Below are 19,079 nucleotides of genomic sequence, written 5' to 3' on the forward strand. Positions count from 1 at the left end.
TGAAGCCGCATATCGTGTTTTAGTTTTTACTATTTCAAATTTCCTTCCCGCTTTTTAAACCTTGCTGCCGTCTTTTGTGCTATCAATTTTGTTGTTCATGCATGTTTACTTGCCTTTTTTTAAAAATAATATAAATGTATCAATGGCTATTTATAATAAATATGCTTGAAAATTCTAATGACCCTGCCTCCTACATCAGATTTGAATTGACACGGGTGCTGTCCTCCAGCCAATCTGACTTTTTAGTCCAAAGCTTTTGAAAGGTAGATAACCCTGTTAAAATAGAACCACCAATCCACGTAGTATATTTTCTTTCTGAAGGTGCTATTATCTTAATCTTGGACATTCCCCTAGTCAATGCTTCTAAATCCTGCAACATTCGGTCTCCAAAGCCTCTAAGAGTTGTAGTTCCGCCACTCAGGATTATCGATGACAGTAAAGCTTTCCTTAAATCTAGATCGACTTTCCAAATAGATTGCATACACATATCCGATAACCCATCGTACCCTAAGCCGATTATTTGAGGGGAAAACAATATCTCTGGAGCACGATATCGATCATTCCCGACTTCTATACACTTCCCATCAGGCAGTTTGAATGTCGAGATTAAATCTTGAGTACCTTGCAAATATTCCTCCTCCTCCTTTTTAATATCCTTGGCCAAGTAACAAACCTTTTCTTTGATCGTGCGAACAATTTCACGTTCACTGCTGGAAAACAACGAAACACCAGCTGATTTTCGTAGTTGGAATTGTAGCTGCTCAGTGATATCTGCTCCCCCAATATCCATCCTCATCATAGACGCAGGTAATACAAAACCATCATATATGGGAACAGTGCTACAATATCCTTCACCACAATCAATCACACAACCTGTAGTCCTCCCACTCGCATACAGCGACAAAACTGCAGGGTTCGAAACATACAAAGCCGATACGTTAAAGGTCTCGAACAATACTTGAGCCATCGCTTCTCTATTTTTCAAAGGGTTCATAGGGGCTTCTGTAATTAATAAAGGATGTTCTTCTATATTTTGCAACTGTAGAACGTCATTTAACACGTATGACCATATAAGTTCCATAGAATCCCAATCTTCCACCACGCCGTGCTTTATGGGATATCGTAATTTAAGTAAACCACGCAGTCTTTGCGCATTGTTTCCAACAAATGTATCTCCTTGAAGGCCCTCGAGCATAACTTTATCATACTTTGTATGTCCCACGAGAGAATATTCCAGAGCTTTGGGCCTTTCCTCACCGCTAAATCCTGCTTTTATGATTCCCGAACCATTGTCGATCACTATCGGTTGATTGTACAAAGCATAGCTGTCACTTAGCTGGTTCATTGGCTAACCTAATTTCTAATTACTCAATTCGTAGTATAGCATTAGCATATACCTCTTAGTCTATGCTCCTTTGTTATTGTGCTGTTTTACCGAAAATGGTTCTGCTATTGCTTTTGTTATTATTCAATAAAGGCGGTTTACCACTATTGATGTACATCGCGAAAATGAGCAGCTTGGAAATAAACTTTTTCTTGGAAAATTGATACAAAGGGAAAAAGAAAACTAGAGGAAAACTTACTGTTATACAAGTGTCTTGCGTCCTCTTCTTTGTATCCTTAGCCAGAATGCTGTACTATTTCACCTTCCTTGATGGGCCTTTCTCCGTAGTCCTATGATAGGTTAATGAAATGCGAAAGAAACAGTTGTCTTCAAGAGAAAGTCCTTTGCTGTGGAACAGCATACACTGTATGCCATGGCGGAACACGTATTTCTTTTATTTCTTGGAATTAGCAAACGGCAACAGTTCAAAATTTTCTATTTCTGATGCAAAGCTTAATGATTAATAGTGTATGCTAATTTCGCCTGTTTAAACCTAGACGGATTCGCTTTGTTAAATCGACATACACACTAGAGAAATGAAGTGAAAACAAAGTCGTCTATAAAAAAAAAAATCCTTGAAGTGATATATGTTCACCTTTCTGAACAACGTGGAAACTCATATATATTGAAAGCTTTAGCATTGACAGGAAGATGAGGAGGCATTCAAGAAAGATCTAATAGAGAATCGTTAATTTATAAGGACTAGTCAACAGCAAAGTAGCAGTTGAAAGCAATACTATTCTGTTTCATAGTTGTTTGTAAAGACCTACCCTATTCTTTTGCTCCTTCATAGTTGCCCATTCTAAGCAACAAGGCGCAAATAATTTAAGATATATACGTATATACATCAACGTTGTCAATTGGAAATGCGGTGACATTTCTAAACGATTTTTTTAAAAGGTACTGTTCTTACTCAATTCGAGAATGCAAAATATACTTACCCACTTTTATGTAAGCATCGGTGTCAAAACCATGAAATATACCGAAAGATAATGTGTTGAAAAGAAACTTAGGTGTAAAAGAAAAAACACAATCCAAAATGTATAAAATGAAATAAAACAAAAATAGAAAAACTCCCCACAATAGCATATGTTCAATCATAATGCATATCTTCTTACTCACGATAGTAGTTCCACAGAAACGAAATCATTGCATCATAGGTCATGCAGTGTTCTGTTCCTCCTCCTCATCATCATCGTCATCGTCATCATCATCGTCATCATCATCGTCATCATCATCGTCATCATCATCATCATCGTCCTCTTCATCATCCTCAGCATCATCATCATCATCGTTGTCCCCGTCATGATCTTCAGCGTCCTTTGTTGTTCCGACAATTGCATTCTTATTTTTACAATTAAGTTCTATCAACGCCGTAGGTCCCACAATAAAGGCCTTCAAAAAATGGTTTTTCAGCTTTTGCAAACTCTGATTATTATTAACGTGAAGTTTATTACTTGTTTCAAAAGTTGGCCCCGAAACTGGGATATAAATAACCTTACCCAAACAGTCATTGCTATCTAAAAATGGTTTGATGCACTTTAGGGAATCCCTTAAATAACGTCTCCTTGAAATTTCCTTGATAGCTGGTTTCCATTTGACATCATCGGTCCCGTAAGGGATATTTGAGAAACAACTTAGAGTAGAAGATGCCCGTCTTCTATTTATTATTCGTTGTTCCACTAAACATGAATAATCACTTTCACTGCCATAAGCATAACCAATATTATTATCATCGGTATCATCATCAGTATCGTTGCCGGCATCGTCATCAGTGTCATCGTTTTCATCCTCATCGGTCTCAGTAGCATTTTCATCGTCATTCATTTGAGCACTACGTTCTGTTAGACAGAATGAACTACTGCTTTGAGGTAAATTTGTAGTGGATTCCCCATTAGGGGCTAATTCTTGCAGATATATAGAAGAACTTTGAGGCGTAGCTCTAACTGGAGTCTCGTCCCTTTCATTAGCTACTAAATCCGAGGCAAAACTTCGTAATTCCTCTTTCATAACTGCATTTTGTGATCGCAGCATAATTTCACAGCCATCAACGGATAGCTGCTCATTAGGGGGCGAAGGATCAACAGTCCCATGGATAGAGGAAACCGATTCATCCGTTGTACCATTTGGAAATTTAATGGGAACAACCTCCTCGCTAATTGCACGCCTCAATAGTTGTCTTTGAGGTATGGAAATAGCTCTATTTCTATGCAATGGGTGCTCAACTTTAATGGTTGCACTTACCGGAACACCACGTTCTGGATTGTTGCCCCCACTTGATTCATGCTGTTCATCTTCTTCTTCCGTTTCAATAACACTATTTAAGTTACTTGAGTTCGATCTGAGTCTGTGAAGCTTTTCTGTTTGCGAGGAATTTTTAGGTCTGAAAAAGTTCTTTATTTTAAACTTCAAACTTCTGGATGCAATCGAACGGGAAGCTGAACATCCAGATGATGATCTTGTTGATCCAAGGGTGCTGTTATCACTGGCTTCTCCAGATGCAGCCGAGGACACTAATGCATCTGTCGAGGTCTGTGATAAGCCGGAGCAGTAATGATCTAATAGACCACCTGTGAAAGTGTTCGAGCGTCCCCTGATAGTCGCATTGTTATTGATGCTAGACCCGGTACTATATCTTTGGATTAAATCGGGTCTGGAGTTAGACCGAATGAATCTTTGCGAAAAGGATCCCATCGAACTTTCACTTCTATGACTGTGTCTTCTTCTCCTTCTTCTCCTTCTTCTCCTCCTTCTCCTCCTGGGGACGATTCGATAATCCGGATATTCCCTAACTTCCAAGTCTAACGATACCGATATACCGATCGACAGGTACATAGACCAGTCAATCATATCATCAATATGAGAGAACTTCAATAAAAACTGTTCACTTTCACAAGACATTCTTAGTACAAAACTTTTCTTGGTATAATCTGTTGGTATTCCGAATCTTGCATTTTGTAAAGTGAATGACTTATAGAGAGCTTCGTTGGTTAAATACCGGGATCGATCACGTTTCACTCTATAAGAAATCCGTTCTTGATCCGATTTTTTAAACTCCGAAGCTGATCTTGTCGGTAGAGTAAATAAACGGTGATGCAGATGTTGTGATTGATCACTGCGATGGACCAGGTCACTATGAATTCTATCCTCCTTTTCGGATTTTGTTTCCCCACTTGAATAATTCCTGATATGCTTCGTCAAAGATTCATCAATGTGGTAAAAATTTAGTTGGGTCGAATTAATTTCAACGATAAAATTTTTCCAGCTCCTGTTGTTAGAAACTTCATAAGGAGAGAATCTTTCCAATTTTAAGGAGATCAAAGTCAATTCATGTACTGCAGGTGCATATAACGGTGGTAGAGAAGACTTTGAGCATGGTGCTGTGTCGCCAAACGTAGGAAAACGAACCTCTTTATTGGGATTTACTAGATCATAACTTGGTGGATAAGCAGGGAGGGGGTCTATATGCTCGTAAAGATCTTGCTTAAGGAAGAGAGCAGCATGAGAAGTAGAAGAAGAAGCAGTTTCTTTAATGATATTTATCTGACCAGAAACACCTTCCCGAGGGAATTGGCGCATGGTCTCTAAACATATGGAGCTGCTGTTATTGCTTGAAGTAATGAGAACCTCGTCCATTGAGCATGTCGACGAAGACGAAGGTGATTTTAACCTTTCGATCTTATTAGTTGCCATGGATAATTTGCCTTCTATTGGCAGAGCCATCCTTAACAAACGAACAACTTGTATGCACGATGTCGGATCAAAAATTACGTTGTGGCTCCAAGAAACAGCGACTTCTTATGGCCTGATTAACAAAATTGTGATCTTTTTCGTGGACCCTATTATAAAGCTTGTCTCTTTTTTTTTTTTTTTAATTTAAGACAATTAGATGCACCTAACTGAAGCTTAATGATTACAACGATATCAAAAAACGCGGATATACAACTAAGGACTTACAATATTGATTTCTTGAGTAGTATTAAAGCCCAAAGTTACCGGACTACAGCGGATAACGATATATATCCTTCTTACAATTATGAAGAATCGTAAGATAACTCCGTCAACGATGATGTGGAAATTATGACCCTCTTGGAGGATTAATCATTAAAAAGGAAATGAGGCTTCAAATGTCACGTTGACATAGTCGAAAGTAACACCAAGGCATTTTATATATTGGCCTCCACTCATGTTGGGGATGGATGTACGAGCAAATAATCCAAGTTGATAACGATTATTGTAGAATATAGAAGAAAATATAAAATGTTTTGCTTTTTTCCAGATTTTATGTAGAATAGGGTATTATTAACTGTAATATATTGAATAGTGTGGTATCCATTATATTTCTGGGTCTAGTAGGAAGTTACAAAAGTACTTCAGAGCCGCATAAGTTTCTTTTCCAACTGGCTTGATGTTTTCTGGAGGCAATAAAAATCCATGGTTTCCTGTATCCCTCAGTTTCAATTGGAATGCCCAATGTGCTCTGTGGTGGTACATGAAGTCTAAGGCAGAACCTGCACCGAGGCCGGGGAATATATCGGAACCACGGTCCTTGCATGCGGAGATTACGTCGTAATTTCTACCTGATTTTGAACGTATGGCCTTGGATAAGCCATACGACAATTCCAACAAATTTTCTAAATCTCTGGGCAAAGCATCACATGAGTACGCATAGGGATATAGGATCTCTTGCGAATACGAATGCATGTCAATGTAACCATAAATCTTGTAATCGCCCTTAGTTTCATTAATATACTTGTTCCAAGCAGATGCTTCCCAAGCTTCGAAGGGCGTTTCCCCACTATACTCTTCACTGCACGCATGAGTGTGTGCCTTTTCCCATTGGAAACCAAAGGAGTGGTCAATGTCAATACCAAAGCATTGAGGAACATGAGTTCTTTGACGGTTCTTACGCCACAATCTGTCATGAGACCACGTGTATGCGTATCCATCTGGATTGAAAACAGGTATGACTAAAAAGTCCAAATTATCCAGGTACTTGGTTTCCTTTTTAGACGAACCATATCGATTCAGCAACTGATAAAGAGCCCAACAGACAGTACTGACACTGATCCACTCTCTGGCATGTATACCACCTGTGATAACAATGGTCTTCTTTTCTGGGTTTGATTCTGGCTTGTTTCCAGATATATGCAGAGCTTTTAGCTCTCTGCCTTCGAATGTTTTGCCCAAATGTTCCACTTTAACCAAGTTAGGAAAGCTTCTTTCTAGAAGATCCAACCACATATAAATGGTACCAAGATCCCTATATTCGTTAAAGAAAAAATCATAGTCATTTTCAAAAACGGCCTGATCACGCGCCATCATATGTTCTGTGGGTAGTGTATCTTGTATTAATTGGTTCACGTTATCTATGATTACCTGCCCATCATTTATCTGCTCGCCTATTTCTTTAGGCAACTTAATATCAATGAACTTATTGCTTCTTGTCCATACATCGTAATCTTCTGTCAAAGGTGCAATTACATCTTTCATCAGCGTAGAGTAGCTGTTTGAATTAAACCTGTAAACAGCGTATCCACTGTAATCCTCCTGAAGTCCCTGAACAGCATCTGCCACGGCTATTAACACGAAAAGAAGGCAACTCCACAACGAATTCATGTGTAGCATAATATATCTCCGCACCCTAGTTTATTTGTACTGTGCTAACTTGGTCCTTTAAACCTCTGCAAACTTTTTATCCTTCCTTTCATCATGTTGGAACCATTTTTTAATTCTTCGTAAAATTCGCAAGTCAGCGCAGGGAAAATAGAACGAGACAAAAGATCCTCCATAATTGCAGGTTATCGCGAGAGAACATTGGGGTTTAGAGATATAGCGACTATACAGAAAAATCCCTATCAAGGAAGTATTAAACAAGTAAAGTAATCATGTCGGAGGATCTTTCACCTACCAGCAGCAGGGTGGACTTGAGCAATCCTCATGGGTTTACCAAAGAAGGAGTGGATTTATCGAAGTTGTCACCACAAGAACTAAAATTGTATAAAATGTATGGGAAGCTTCCTTCCAAGAAAGATCTATTAAGACATAAGATGCAAGATCGTCAATATTTTGACAGCGGTGATTATGCATTGAAGAAGGCCGGAGTCATCAAGTCAGATGATGTTATCGTGAATAATTCCAGCAACAATCTACCAGTCACCAATCCTAGCGGTTTAAGGGAGTCTATTATTAGGAGACGTATGAGTAGTAGTAGTGGTGGTGATTCTATTTCGAGACAAGGGAGTATCTCAAGTGGGCCTCCACCAAGATCTCCAAATAAATAAATAAATAATGAAGGAATGATATTATGTGGTATTACTTTTTTTTATCATCACTAACTTCGGCTGAGCCCTTGCATTTTCAATATTCAATTACAAATAATAATTATATATATATATATATGTATGGCATACCTTGTGTCACTCATTTGTTTTCTGTTGATGTCGTCTTTTTGATTCACTCACGTGTTTAGTAAATGAAGGTTGCAGAGGCTTAAAATCAGCTAGAGTTTACATACGGAAACTAACAATGAAACATATCTGTGAGAATATTTAATTGAATAAATATCTGCCCAACTTGCTGAACATTAAAAATCCAAAAAAATAGAAATCTATAAAATATAACGTTTGTGACAACTGCGAAAAACACTGTGAGCAAGTGAACGCACTAATCCCACCGACTACTAAACCTGAAAAGAAGACGGCCAGAGTGCCGTCAAAGAACAACCACAGAACGATATTCAATAAGCTCCATGCACCAGCTGCCTGTAAAGAGGAGGACCATTCAATTTTCCTGATACCAAATATTATACCTAAAAGAGTATTAGCACATCTTATAAATGATCCCAATGTGTTTTTATAAACTGATGACCTGGTTTTTGGCTGGTGTTGGACACGGACAAAGTAGTCAATAAATGGTACTATTGAACCAAAGATAACACCTTCAGTGCCAAAGACGGCCCAATCGGGAACCATGTCAGGTTCTGCGACGATCTTGTTCTTAATTTCTATACCATGTTTCAAAAAGGATACAATATCTCCCTTTGCCAGTTGGTCATTATCAAACAGACATTCTGATATCATGGGGAAGAGTATCCCTGCTATGAATAGAATAAAAAACGCCGCAACAATATTAATTATTTTCGCATACAACGACCTTTCGTGTTTCATATTCTCGAAAGGTGGAACCATTTCCAATTGAGAAGCATTAGACAACAAAGCCTTGTCATAAACATTACCTTCATTCTTAGTGATATCTTCATCATAAAATGAAAACAACGCGGGCTTAGTGAGTGTATTTATTGCTGTGAAACTTGCGCTGCCCAGCTTATTTCCTAAAGGTGGCAAAGCTGCCTCTTTCTTAGCATTAGCAACACCATTAGCAGTACCACCAGTGTTTAACTGGTTCTTACTCTTCTTCTTACCCATTAGTAAGCTCCTCTGCTTAAATTGTTTTTTTCTCACTTGGTTAGAATACCAAAAGAGAGTTCAGTGAAGAAATTTTGACACTTTTTCTTTTGCGCTGTGTTTTGTAACAGCGCATGTTTTTGAAGATATTTCATATAAGTGAAATGGTTAATCAAGACAGAAGAATTAAAAACCCTTATCAGGAAAATACCATGATATGGCCGGCTTCCAAAGAATAGTCGCTCACAAGAACCCGCACATTCGAAAAGTTGCTGTTTTGCAATGTAAGCCCAACAAGGAAGATGCGCTGAATTTAATAAAAGAAATTGCAAATAAAGTGTCCTACTTAATGAAGGAAAATAACTTCAAAGTGGTCAGCTTGGTGGAATTTTATCCACGCGATCAAAGACTCTTGGGGATGAACGTCAATCACGGATTTAAGATAATGCTACGGTTAAGATGCCCCAAGGACGAGTTCCAATTTTTACCCATGGAGTCCATAATGGGCACCATGTTGCACGAACTAACTCACAACGTATTTGGCCCACACGACAAGAAGTTCTACGACAAGCTAGACGATTTGATCGGAAGGCAATGGGTTATTGAACAGAGAGGCTTGTACGACACATTTTTGGGGAATGGTCAACGTCTCGGTGGAAGAACAAACTCATGTTCAAATAGGTACCCTATGACAGGAATAAGTACGAACACTGGGATAGTGAGAAGAAGGGGCAAAGGTGTGAAATTGGGGAGTCTGCATCCAGAGGGAGTATCATCTAAAGATAGAGGTAAATCCCCGAGAGAGTTAGCGGCCTTGGCAGCTGAAAGAAGGTATAGAGACGATCGCTGGTGTGGGGAGATGAAAAATAACAAAGATCAAATAATAAGTGATAACAACAACGACTTGTTGGAAGTCGTGATACTTGATGATGATGAGGAGGAGGAAATGTCCCAGAGAGACACTTCTATCGAAGTTATCGATCTTACGTAACCTCTTGCCCACAGCGAAAATTCGAAAATGATTCAAGTATGATAAATGTCGTTTCATTGTAAAGTATACAGATATATTCACATTACAAAAATGTAAGATAGACGCTAGTCTTGCAAAAAGTCTTTTCTATATCTTAGCAACAGCCCAATTTCTGGAAAAAGCCCTTATGAGAAGCGGCTAGACTTGAATTGTCGTCATTTAGTTGCTGCTGAGGAGGTCTTAGGGCGGCAGACGGTTGTTGTTGTGGTTGATAATGAGCGCCAAACTGCTGAGACTGAGGTTGTGATTGAGGTTGACCTGTTGCACGCAGCTGTTGCTGTTGCTGCTGTTGCAATTGTTGCTCTTGTAGTTGTTGTTCCTGAAGTTGCTGTTGCTGCTGTCTCTTTTGTTGTTCTTGCAAGTATTTCTGCTGGGTCTGATGCTGGTAGGCTTCATAAGAAGTAGGGTCTAGTTTTGGTTTATACTGAGAATTGCGCAAATCGGCTTCATTTTTCTGGGCATACTGCTGCTGTTGCTGTTGGAGCTGTTGCTGTTGAAGTTGCTGCTGTTGGAGCTGCTGCATTTGGAGCTGTTTATTTCTATGTTTTCTCGATTTTTCGTTTGGTGGATTGGGATGGCCGTATCCGTGGAGATTTGGCTTCTTGTTTATGTTAAGATCCCAACCACGACCATCGTTCAGTTTCATCCAATCATATTGGCCGTCCGCGGTTTCACCTAAATCATCCAATACAGATAATAATAGTTTTCTATAGCCTTCATAATCGGGGCATTCTTCAAAGGAAAGACTTCTCACGATCTCCAAATACCTACCAAATTGTACAGGTAGGCCTTGGGCTAGATCGTAAACGTTAGTGGATCTTTTTTTTTCACCAATCTTTTCGTATTTTTGCTTATTGTTTGGAGCCTTTAGACCCTGCCAGGGTAAGTGGCCTCTCAAGAAATAAAAGAAAACATGACCCAGGGCCTCCATATCATCTCTTCTGGATTGTTCTCTTCCCAAATGAGTGTTAATGGACATATATCTGGCAGTACCGCTCAGCGATTTTTTCTCTCTGTATGGAATGTGTTGTTTAGTCTTCGGATCACGATACTGTTTGGCCATACCGAAGTCGATCAAATGAATATTGTTTGCGTCAGGTTGGCCGGGCCTTCCAATCAAGAAATTATCCGGCTTGATGTCACGATATATCAAGTCATGGGCGTGCAAGTCTTCAATTAAAGTGATCATTTGCACAGCAACTTGCACAACTGTTTTCACGGAAAACTTCCTTCCACACCAATCAAATAAGTCCTCCAAAGAGGGGCCCAAAAGATCAATGACCAAGATGTTGTGCAAACCTTCTTGACCGAAGTAGTACGCGTACGGGATATTGGGAGTACCATTAAGAATTTTATAAGTCTTATATTCATCTCTTAACTGAGGGGCCTCCGTTTTTCTAGGCTCGAATTTGATGGCGACAGGTACTCCATTGATCATGTTGGTGCCTTCAAATAGCACACCAAAGGAACCTTCACCTATTTTTTTGCCGATCTTGTAGTGTAGACCGACAATAGTGGAATCATCCCTGGCAGAGTTGCCATTGGAGTTGGTGGCGGTCGTCGCGGTCATTGAAGATCTTGCAGGCGAGTCGATGGCCTGGTGGCGAAGTTGTTTGTTTGCTTGTACGTTTACGTTTGCGATTCCGTTCGTGTTGGTAAGGTTGTTAACTGCTAGAGTAGTGCTTGCCATGGGCATGGACATGGGGAAGAAGGGAGCAGGAAAAAGGGGCAGCGAATGCGCGAAGGTTTTTGTGTGTCTATTCTCTACTATAGTATCCACATGAAAACCAGTCACAGAGCACTCAATGAACGGTTTACGTTTGTTATTTGTAAGAAGTAAGCGAAATCAAAGCCCCATGTATACGAATACTGATTTGTTTTGTTCTTTTTTTTTTCTTGTTCTGGTGAAAAAATCGTAAAGAACGAAAGAAGAACGAGCCTGCTGGCAGGGTAACGTCAAAAACGGCTTTATATTAGATCGTAAAGTCAATGCTTATGTAACAGTACAGAGATAGAAGGTATGTATATGTAACGATTAAGAGATGCAATCATGATTGTTCTTCGTCGGACGAATCCTCGAATATGTCCTCGTCAATGACACAGTCGTTCTCCCAGAAGTCATGAGCGAGTTTGCTTAAAATAACGGCAGCGTTCTGGCGCTGGGATCTACTTGCATCCTTCTCATTAACGTACTCGTTATATTCTTTGAAAGTGGACCCGCTTGTCGATTGTGACTGCGATGACCTACGTGGAGTATAGTGAGCGGTCGGATTGAGCCTCCTGGACTCTTTGAGCCTCAGTAGAGAGGCAATCTCCTCGGAGAGTTTTCTTCCCCTGTGCTGGTGTCTACGCTTAAGTTGTTCTTGTTGTTCTTGTTGTGAAACTGCTGCTTCCATTTTGCCGTGTGAAGATATCATTTCATTTCTCTCCTCCGGCCCTTTGTACATATCCACATATGAACATTATATATATTGTATATTGTTGGTGTATATATGTGCATGAGAAGTCATAGTAATAGATCCAGGCACGTGGCTGCGGTGACTCCGCGCAGGGCTGTACCGCTCACGTAGATAAGAGAGCGGAGCACGTGGGAAAAGAGAAATACGGTATGTTACAGCAGTGAAATAATGAATTGTCGCGCACGTGCGTATATCATTTACTATCTGAAACTACTGCGTTTGCGGCCGAATGGCCTTCTAGTTGCAAGTGCCATAGCGCTACGCGTTTATGTGTATTTATATTTCTTCGTCTGTGGCGTGCGTGGATTGTATTATATGTTGATTGCACTCGTATAGGAGTCGAACGGAAGAAAAAAAGGAGAGAGCCGTGCCGAAAATAAAATGGACCCTTATAGGTCACGTGAGAAAATACTATAGCCGCCGATGATCGTTGACAATATAAAAAGTGGGCGAAAAAACAGCGGTAAGCCGCGGGAAGATTGCCGAGAGTTGCCGAGATTTGCCGCGGATTACCGAAACCTTATTGGGGTAGAATAACGTTATCAATGTTTGACATATATAAAACGAAAAGGCTTCCTCTGGTCTTGTACTCTTCTAGTTAAGCACAAAAAAGTAAAGACATACCACAATTAATCTTTCTCATATAGTCAATGACTGCTGGTTCTGCTGCCCCTGTTGATTATGCTTCCTTAAAGAAGAACTTCCAACCATTTCTTTCCAGAAGAGTGGAAAATAGGTCTCTGAAAAGCTTTTGGGATGCTTCTGATCTTTCCAATGACGTCATTGAGCTAGCTGGTGGAATGCCAAATGAGAAATTTTTCCCTATCGAATCTATGGACCTAAAAATATCAAAAGTTCCTTTTAATGATAATCCAAAATGGCACGATTCATTTACCATGGCGCATTTGGATTTGGGGTCACCCAGTGAGCTACCCATTGCACGTTCTTTTCAATACGCAGAAACCAAGGGTTTACCGCCGCTGTTGCATTTTGTTAAGGACATGGTGTCCAGGATTAATCGTCCGGCCTTTTCAGATGAGACAGAGTCTAACTGGGATGTCATCCTTTCTGGAGGGTCCAACGACTCAATGTTTAAGGTTTTTGAAACGATTTGCGACGAATCGACCACCGTGATGATTGAAGAGTTTACTTTCACTCCGGCCATGTCCAATGTGGAGGCTACAGGAGCAAAAGTCATCCCCATCAAGATGAACCTGACCTTCGACAGGGAATCTCAGGGTATTGATGTCGAATATCTAACCCAGTTACTCGACAATTGGTCTACTGGCCCTTACAAGCATTTAAACAAGCCAAAAGTCCTATACACCATCGCCACGGGCCAAAATCCTACCGGGATGTCTGTTCCTCAGTGGAAAAGAGAGAAAATTTATCAATTGGCCCAGAGACACGATTTTCTCATTGTTGAAGATGATCCCTATGGTTATTTGTATTTCCCATCCTATAATCCGCAGGAGCCCTTGGAAAACCCTTACAATTCCAGCGACCTGACCACCGAACGGTATTTGAATGATTTCTTAATGAAATCATTTCTAACTTTGGATACCGATGCCCGTGTCATCCGTTTGGAGACTTTTTCAAAAATATTTGCTCCCGGATTAAGGTTGTCCTTTATCGTTGCTAATAAATTCCTTTTGCAAAAAATCTTGGATTTGGCCGATATTACTACAAGGGCCCCCAGTGGTACTTCACAAGCTATTGTTTATTCTACAATAAAGGCAATGGCCGAGTCCAACATGCTCTCCTCTCTTTCAATGAAAGACGCAATGTTTGAAAGTTGGATAAGATGGATCATGCAGATCGCTTCTAAATACAATCATAGGAAAAATATCACTTTGAAAGCTTTATACGAAACAGAATCTTACCAAGCTGGGCAATTTACCGTTATGGAACCCTCCGCAGGTATGTTCATCATTATTAAAATTAATTGGGGGAATTTTGATAGACCAGACGATTTACCGCAACAAATGGACATACTAGATAAGTTTTTGATAGAAAATGGGGTCAAACTAGTGCTTGGTTATAAAATGGCTGTTTGCCAAAATTATTCAAAGCAAAATTCAGATTTTCTAAGGCTCACTATTGCCTATGCAAAAGATGACGATCAGTTGATTGAGGCTTCCAAAAGAATCGGTAACGGTATAAAAGAATTTTTTGAAAACTATAGAAGCTAAATGTAAAAATTAAATCCATGTGTTACTTGCATACCGTATATAAATTCGTATACATAAAAGTTGGAGAAAAAGTTATAATCATATATTTTAAACTGCACTAAGCAACTAAATGGTCGCGGTTCAAAGCATGAACTTCTGAATCCTTTTCCAAATTGCATTTAGTACCGAACTTGCTCTCAATGTAGCTCAAACGTTCCTTCAGGCTGTCCAAAACTTGGTCGCTATCAGGTAGGTCCACAGTAAATCCCTTTATCAAGCTGTACTCATGCGTGATCTTACCGCCTATGCCCACCACATACTTTTTGACATCTTCAATAATGCTGTTCTGGTCCGTAGCAATATTATCTGTCTTGGGGAAGGTTACGATGTATGATGATAAAGAAGATGCCTGTGCCATAGAGAATATACTAACTAAAATCAAAACTAAGTGACTGACCTTCATATATATGTTACAGTTCCGTGTTACAATAAATTCAAACGTTACAGTATGAAAAGTAAACGCAACCTATCTACCCACTGTCTTCATCGCATCGTTTTTCTTATATACTTTTGCCCCCCACCCCTTGATTCATTTATCTTTTCTTCTTTTTTCGCCTCTTTTTGGTAGCGCCGACTGAATTGATCGGATAACCGAATTGATAAAAACTGAATATTAAAAATTATTGAAGTCATTATATTGTAAAAAGTATAAATCTCGTAACGAACATAAGAAAACTTGAAAAAAAGCGCGTGATGTATCCGTAACATCACATAGTATAAAAAAAGGAAAAATAGTGCTGATAATTACTGCACCGAAGACAAACAATTAGGAAAGTAACGATCTCTTTTTCGTTCAGTCACTGTAGTAATATAATTTTTTTTTTTTTTTTTTAATTATCCTCGTAGTACACCATACGTAATCAACTTATTGTTGACTGGCCGGGAAGATCTGTTGTAACTCGCTACTGCTTGTAACCTGATTATTGATGGCAATAGACAACAAAGTTTGTGCTTGGATTGGTGACAAGTACCCAGCAGAAATCGCGCCTTGAGGGATACTTGTATTACTTAGGAATCCAATTCCTGAACCATCATGGCCACTAGACCCATCACTAGCATAAACGACAGGGAAGTCAACCGATGTCCATGATGTGACGGTACTGTTGTGACTTGTTCCAGAGCTGATCACAACTAAACCTTGAATACTAGAACTTAATGACTGAATTAAGCTTTGGGAATATCCTTCTTCGTATATAATTGGAACCACTGGACCAGAGGATGACGAAGATGTATTGGTCCCGGAGGAAGCATTAGAAGATATTTGAGCACTCGTAAAGTTTGAGTACTGAGTTCTGATTGTGGAGTTACTGGCAATTAAAGTTGGCTCACAGGCATCGAAAAACCATTGTACATCCTTTTGACCAGACAAAACACCAACGGGGACAGTGTAAGGAGGGAAAACACCTGAATATACAACTTTATCTCTACCAGCAACCAAAGTGCCTCTACCTTCAGCGTGCGAGCTACCCAATATTGGTACACCCCATAAGAAATTCTCAGTAATAACAATAGTCTTGGATGTGTTGAAAACGATTGAGCAGAAGAAACTTAAAGTTTCAATCGAACGCCAGTTTGTGACGATGATAATACCGGAAGACGATTCGCTCTGTAAAGTCTGATTGACTTGAGTGGCAATTTGGTAAAGTTGAGTGATGTTTAAGGTAGAAGTAGAGTTGAATAGTGTTGTAGTAGTAACATTGGATTGACTACCAGATACGGCAGGTCCACCCGTAATGATTACGGGAACCGTACCGCCGCCGGAAGTGACGTTTTGCCTCTTATAGAGACCTAGCGGTGTTGCAGAAGCTGTTAAAGTTGCAAGAAAAAAGGCTAGCACTGATGTAAACTTCATGATAGTTGATGGTTTCTTCGATAAGAAAAATGATCGAAATAGAATGTTAGAACACCATTGCGAGGACCAAGAGAAACTAGAAAGTGCTTTCAACTTTCATCCCAATTTTTATAGTATTATAATGGCTAACGTTTTAAGGGAATTTTTAAGAAGGGTATTTCTAAAAGGGGATGGTAGCTAGCTAACAAAATGCCATTTGAGGGAAGCATTTGTACACGCTTTTCCCTATTTTCTGCTCATGAACCGAACATCGTCAGCATTAAACGTAATTGCTAAGCCAAGAAAGTTTCGCCACTGTAATCTTCCATATTTGAAGGGTACAGATGAGACTCCCTCAACGGGAAATTGCTTCTGTGCATCAGTCCGTATCCGTTAAGAACTGCTGCAGCCCTTAACTGTTGAATGATCTTTTTCCGTAGATCATCATCGGCTTCTTTTTGACGCAGGAAAAGGCTCCGTCACTTCGGCTTAGCTTCTTTCGGCGATTTTCAAGGGAAGCATCTGCACCTTAGCGCAGGAAATGACATTGCATGCACCCTTAAGGCGGACTTGATCTTCAGATCCCTCAAATGGTAAATGTGCCATAAAAATGCCGAAATCCAACTAAAAATGATAAATAGGCAATGGCGTTCGTACACAACGTTGCCACTGTTACGCCTTCCCCCTAATTTCATTTTCATGTTTTCAGCCTCCTTAAGCCTTACGATTAGTAACGGAAGCAATAATGTCACGGCATCAATTAATAATAAAAGGAGATAAACATGGGGTGGCTTGAATTTATAAGCACGTTCTCGCTAACCTGAATAGAAGGTGAAGCTAATAAAGCCGTTCGTCAAGCTGACTCCAAACATATACACAAGCGGAGTAAAAAGAACTTAACCTTCCCTGTAATCTCTCTCGTGAACTAAGTTTGTTTATTTTGCCGGTGTTTTCTCTTTTTTAGGCCTATTTCCTAACGCGGATGTCTCATATTAACACCTTTATCAAGTAGCGCCCATTTACCTGTGCAAATGCTATCATTTTCAGAGATACAAATCTTAGAAGTGGTACCTATTTCGCATTGTCTGAGAATAGAGGCCAAAATCGCGCCGTGGTAAACGGTACTCCTTTATTTATGCGAAGAATAACTATAGTTATTACTCTCTTTTCCTTTTCACACTTGGTCATCAAATTTGACAAGATCCGCGGATTAGAGAAGCCTGCGCTTCGCATTTAATAAAAAGATCTCCGATAAGTATATAAGTCCCTTTTTCTCGTCATCGTCTATATACCAACCAGCCTTAATCTATTCTTGACAATTTTTGTATTCTAAGACAATACTATAAGAAAAATATATAATGTCTTCTCCGATACCTACGCGTTTTACTTTGGCCCTTAACACCATGTCTCTTTTGACAAGTACATGGGGGTTTGTTCGGGCCACATCTGTAATCTTACCTCCGAGTTTGAGTAAAGCCGGCCATAAGCAGTTTCTAACTATTATATCTATTATTGCGACAATTATTAATAATGCAGTTAATATTACTAATTATTACATCCAAAGAAACAGTAAAATGAATTTAGAAACAAAGAGAAAGTCAGACTTTATTAGTAGACACATCGCTTTGCCAGTTTCTTTGGTATTAGAATCTATTGTGGCTACCGTTTATTGGCCATTGAGATTGTTTTTTGTTAGCTTAATCATGCATGGGGTTGAATCTACTGCAAAGACGCCCTTTCCCATTACAGTGGATATGGCAATCCACTTATATCCCATTTTATATTTGCTAGCGGATCACTACTTATCCGGATCTGGAATAAAATTCAGATTATCGAATAAGCATGCATGGCTTATTGTAACCAGCTTAGCATTTTCGTATTTTCAGTATTTAGCATTCCTGATAGATGCGGAGCAAGGTCAAGCCTATCCATATCCATTTCTAGACGTGAACGAGCCATATAAGTCGATTATTTTTGTTGCCGTTGCTACTATCACGTGGGCTTACTATGTATTTTATCAAAGGTTTCCCCCAAAACACGCCAAGAAATCCACAAATAAAGGTGATAAGAATTAGTGCTAATCCTATTATATAATTACCTCAGCGCTTTTATGTATAGTGAGTAGATCCTAAATTTTTGCTGCATTTCCCTTATTACTTACTAGCCCTACACTGGCACCCAAAAAGTCAATCACCAGGGTAAGCCGGAAAATAAAGGAAAAAAAAAGTCTGAAAACCGCATTATAAAAAGTCGAGGGTTTGAACTTTTTTATTATATTTTTCTAAATCTTGCCTCAATATGCTTCTTCTTGATTTTTGTTTTTAAGAGGCCAACATCATAATTATATCGCGAATGTACCACTACTCTATGCAGTTTTTCTTAAAATTGCAGGGAATGGCTAAACAATCCATACTTTTCCCACTTTTAGTAGTACTGAAGCGTAGATAGATTGAACGTTGCTGGGCGCCTGATGTTGATCATTTTGAAATGAGATATTGGGAATCAGCTGTATCTACATTTTTATTTATATATATTTATATTTACTTGATCTTAGTAACGTGCTTTACGCTAACAGTGCCGGGTTCCGAGTGGACTTACCTGCAACCTTCATTTCAGTGCGTTTACCCACCTGTTATTGACTTCCCAGTGGAACGCATACAACAGGTTCCAAGATATCTGGATAGCTTGAGGTAAAAAACTTACGCCAAAAAGGCAGGTTTTCAAATATTAAAGAGTTA

At 39.4% G+C, this 19,079-nt stretch overlaps 12 protein-coding genes across 12 annotated transcripts; 4 read left to right on the plus strand and 8 right to left on the minus strand.

Moving 5' to 3' along the window:
• Nucleotides 1-190: 190 nt before the first annotated feature.
• Nucleotides 191-1,345, minus strand: ARP1 (actin-related protein 1; the record flags this gene model as incomplete). Its single annotated transcript, XM_033910907.1, has 1 exon — nucleotides 191-1,345. One exon carries the CDS (start codon nucleotides 1,343-1,345, stop codon nucleotides 191-193), a length of 1,155 nt encoding a protein of 384 aa, XP_033766798.1.
• A 1,200-nt stretch (nucleotides 1,346-2,545) lies between these two features.
• Nucleotides 2,546-5,107, minus strand: SPAR_H01710 (uncharacterized protein; the record flags this gene model as incomplete). The annotated part of the gene is made up of 1 exon (XM_033910908.1): nucleotides 2,546-5,107. The coding sequence occupies one exon, from the start codon at nucleotides 5,105-5,107 to the stop codon at nucleotides 2,546-2,548; it is 2,562 nt and encodes an 853-aa protein (XP_033766799.1).
• A 612-nt stretch (nucleotides 5,108-5,719) lies between these two features.
• On the minus strand, nucleotides 5,720-7,012 carry ECM14 (putative metallocarboxypeptidase; the record flags this gene model as incomplete). Its single annotated transcript, XM_033910909.1, has 1 exon — nucleotides 5,720-7,012. The coding sequence occupies one exon, from the start codon at nucleotides 7,010-7,012 to the stop codon at nucleotides 5,720-5,722; it is 1,293 nt and encodes a 430-aa protein (XP_033766800.1).
• A 260-nt stretch (nucleotides 7,013-7,272) lies between these two features.
• Nucleotides 7,273-7,668, plus strand: IGO2 (phosphatase regulator; the record flags this gene model as incomplete). The annotated part of the gene is made up of 1 exon (XM_033910910.1): nucleotides 7,273-7,668. One exon carries the CDS (start codon nucleotides 7,273-7,275, stop codon nucleotides 7,666-7,668), a length of 396 nt encoding a protein of 131 aa, XP_033766801.1.
• A 267-nt stretch (nucleotides 7,669-7,935) lies between these two features.
• NSG1 (Nsg1p) lies at nucleotides 7,936-8,811 on the minus strand (the record flags this gene model as incomplete). Its single annotated transcript, XM_033910911.1, has 1 exon — nucleotides 7,936-8,811. One exon carries the CDS (start codon nucleotides 8,809-8,811, stop codon nucleotides 7,936-7,938), a length of 876 nt encoding a protein of 291 aa, XP_033766802.1.
• A 196-nt stretch (nucleotides 8,812-9,007) lies between these two features.
• WSS1 (metalloendopeptidase WSS1) lies at nucleotides 9,008-9,781 on the plus strand (the record flags this gene model as incomplete). Its single annotated transcript, XM_033910912.1, has 1 exon — nucleotides 9,008-9,781. The coding sequence occupies one exon, from the start codon at nucleotides 9,008-9,010 to the stop codon at nucleotides 9,779-9,781; it is 774 nt and encodes a 257-aa protein (XP_033766803.1).
• Nucleotides 9,782-9,914: 133 nt separating this feature from the next.
• On the minus strand, nucleotides 9,915-11,522 carry YCK1 (serine/threonine protein kinase YCK1; the record flags this gene model as incomplete). The annotated part of the gene is made up of 1 exon (XM_033910913.1): nucleotides 9,915-11,522. One exon carries the CDS (start codon nucleotides 11,520-11,522, stop codon nucleotides 9,915-9,917), a length of 1,608 nt encoding a protein of 535 aa, XP_033766804.1.
• A 346-nt stretch (nucleotides 11,523-11,868) lies between these two features.
• SPL2 (Spl2p) lies at nucleotides 11,869-12,267 on the minus strand (the record flags this gene model as incomplete). The annotated part of the gene is made up of 1 exon (XM_033910914.1): nucleotides 11,869-12,267. The coding sequence occupies one exon, from the start codon at nucleotides 12,265-12,267 to the stop codon at nucleotides 11,869-11,871; it is 399 nt and encodes a 132-aa protein (XP_033766805.1).
• A 662-nt stretch (nucleotides 12,268-12,929) lies between these two features.
• ARO9 (aromatic-amino-acid:2-oxoglutarate transaminase) lies at nucleotides 12,930-14,471 on the plus strand (the record flags this gene model as incomplete). The annotated part of the gene is made up of 1 exon (XM_033910915.1): nucleotides 12,930-14,471. The coding sequence occupies one exon, from the start codon at nucleotides 12,930-12,932 to the stop codon at nucleotides 14,469-14,471; it is 1,542 nt and encodes a 513-aa protein (XP_033766806.1).
• A 97-nt stretch (nucleotides 14,472-14,568) lies between these two features.
• Nucleotides 14,569-14,913, minus strand: SPAR_H01790 (uncharacterized protein; the record flags this gene model as incomplete). The annotated part of the gene is made up of 1 exon (XM_033910916.1): nucleotides 14,569-14,913. The coding sequence occupies one exon, from the start codon at nucleotides 14,911-14,913 to the stop codon at nucleotides 14,569-14,571; it is 345 nt and encodes a 114-aa protein (XP_033766807.1).
• A 462-nt stretch (nucleotides 14,914-15,375) lies between these two features.
• Nucleotides 15,376-16,362, minus strand: SPS100 (Sps100p; the record flags this gene model as incomplete). The annotated part of the gene is made up of 1 exon (XM_033910917.1): nucleotides 15,376-16,362. The coding sequence occupies one exon, from the start codon at nucleotides 16,360-16,362 to the stop codon at nucleotides 15,376-15,378; it is 987 nt and encodes a 328-aa protein (XP_033766808.1).
• Nucleotides 16,363-17,699: 1,337 nt separating this feature from the next.
• SPAR_H01810 (uncharacterized protein) lies at nucleotides 17,700-18,416 on the plus strand (the record flags this gene model as incomplete). The annotated part of the gene is made up of 1 exon (XM_033910918.1): nucleotides 17,700-18,416. One exon carries the CDS (start codon nucleotides 17,700-17,702, stop codon nucleotides 18,414-18,416), a length of 717 nt encoding a protein of 238 aa, XP_033766809.1.
• Between the last annotated feature and the right edge of the window lie 663 nt (nucleotides 18,417-19,079).

Source organism: Saccharomyces paradoxus, chromosome VIII, assembly GCF_002079055.1.
Source record: "Saccharomyces paradoxus chromosome VIII, complete sequence".
In the NCBI taxonomy this organism is placed as follows: domain Eukaryota; kingdom Fungi; phylum Ascomycota; class Saccharomycetes; order Saccharomycetales; family Saccharomycetaceae; genus Saccharomyces; species Saccharomyces paradoxus.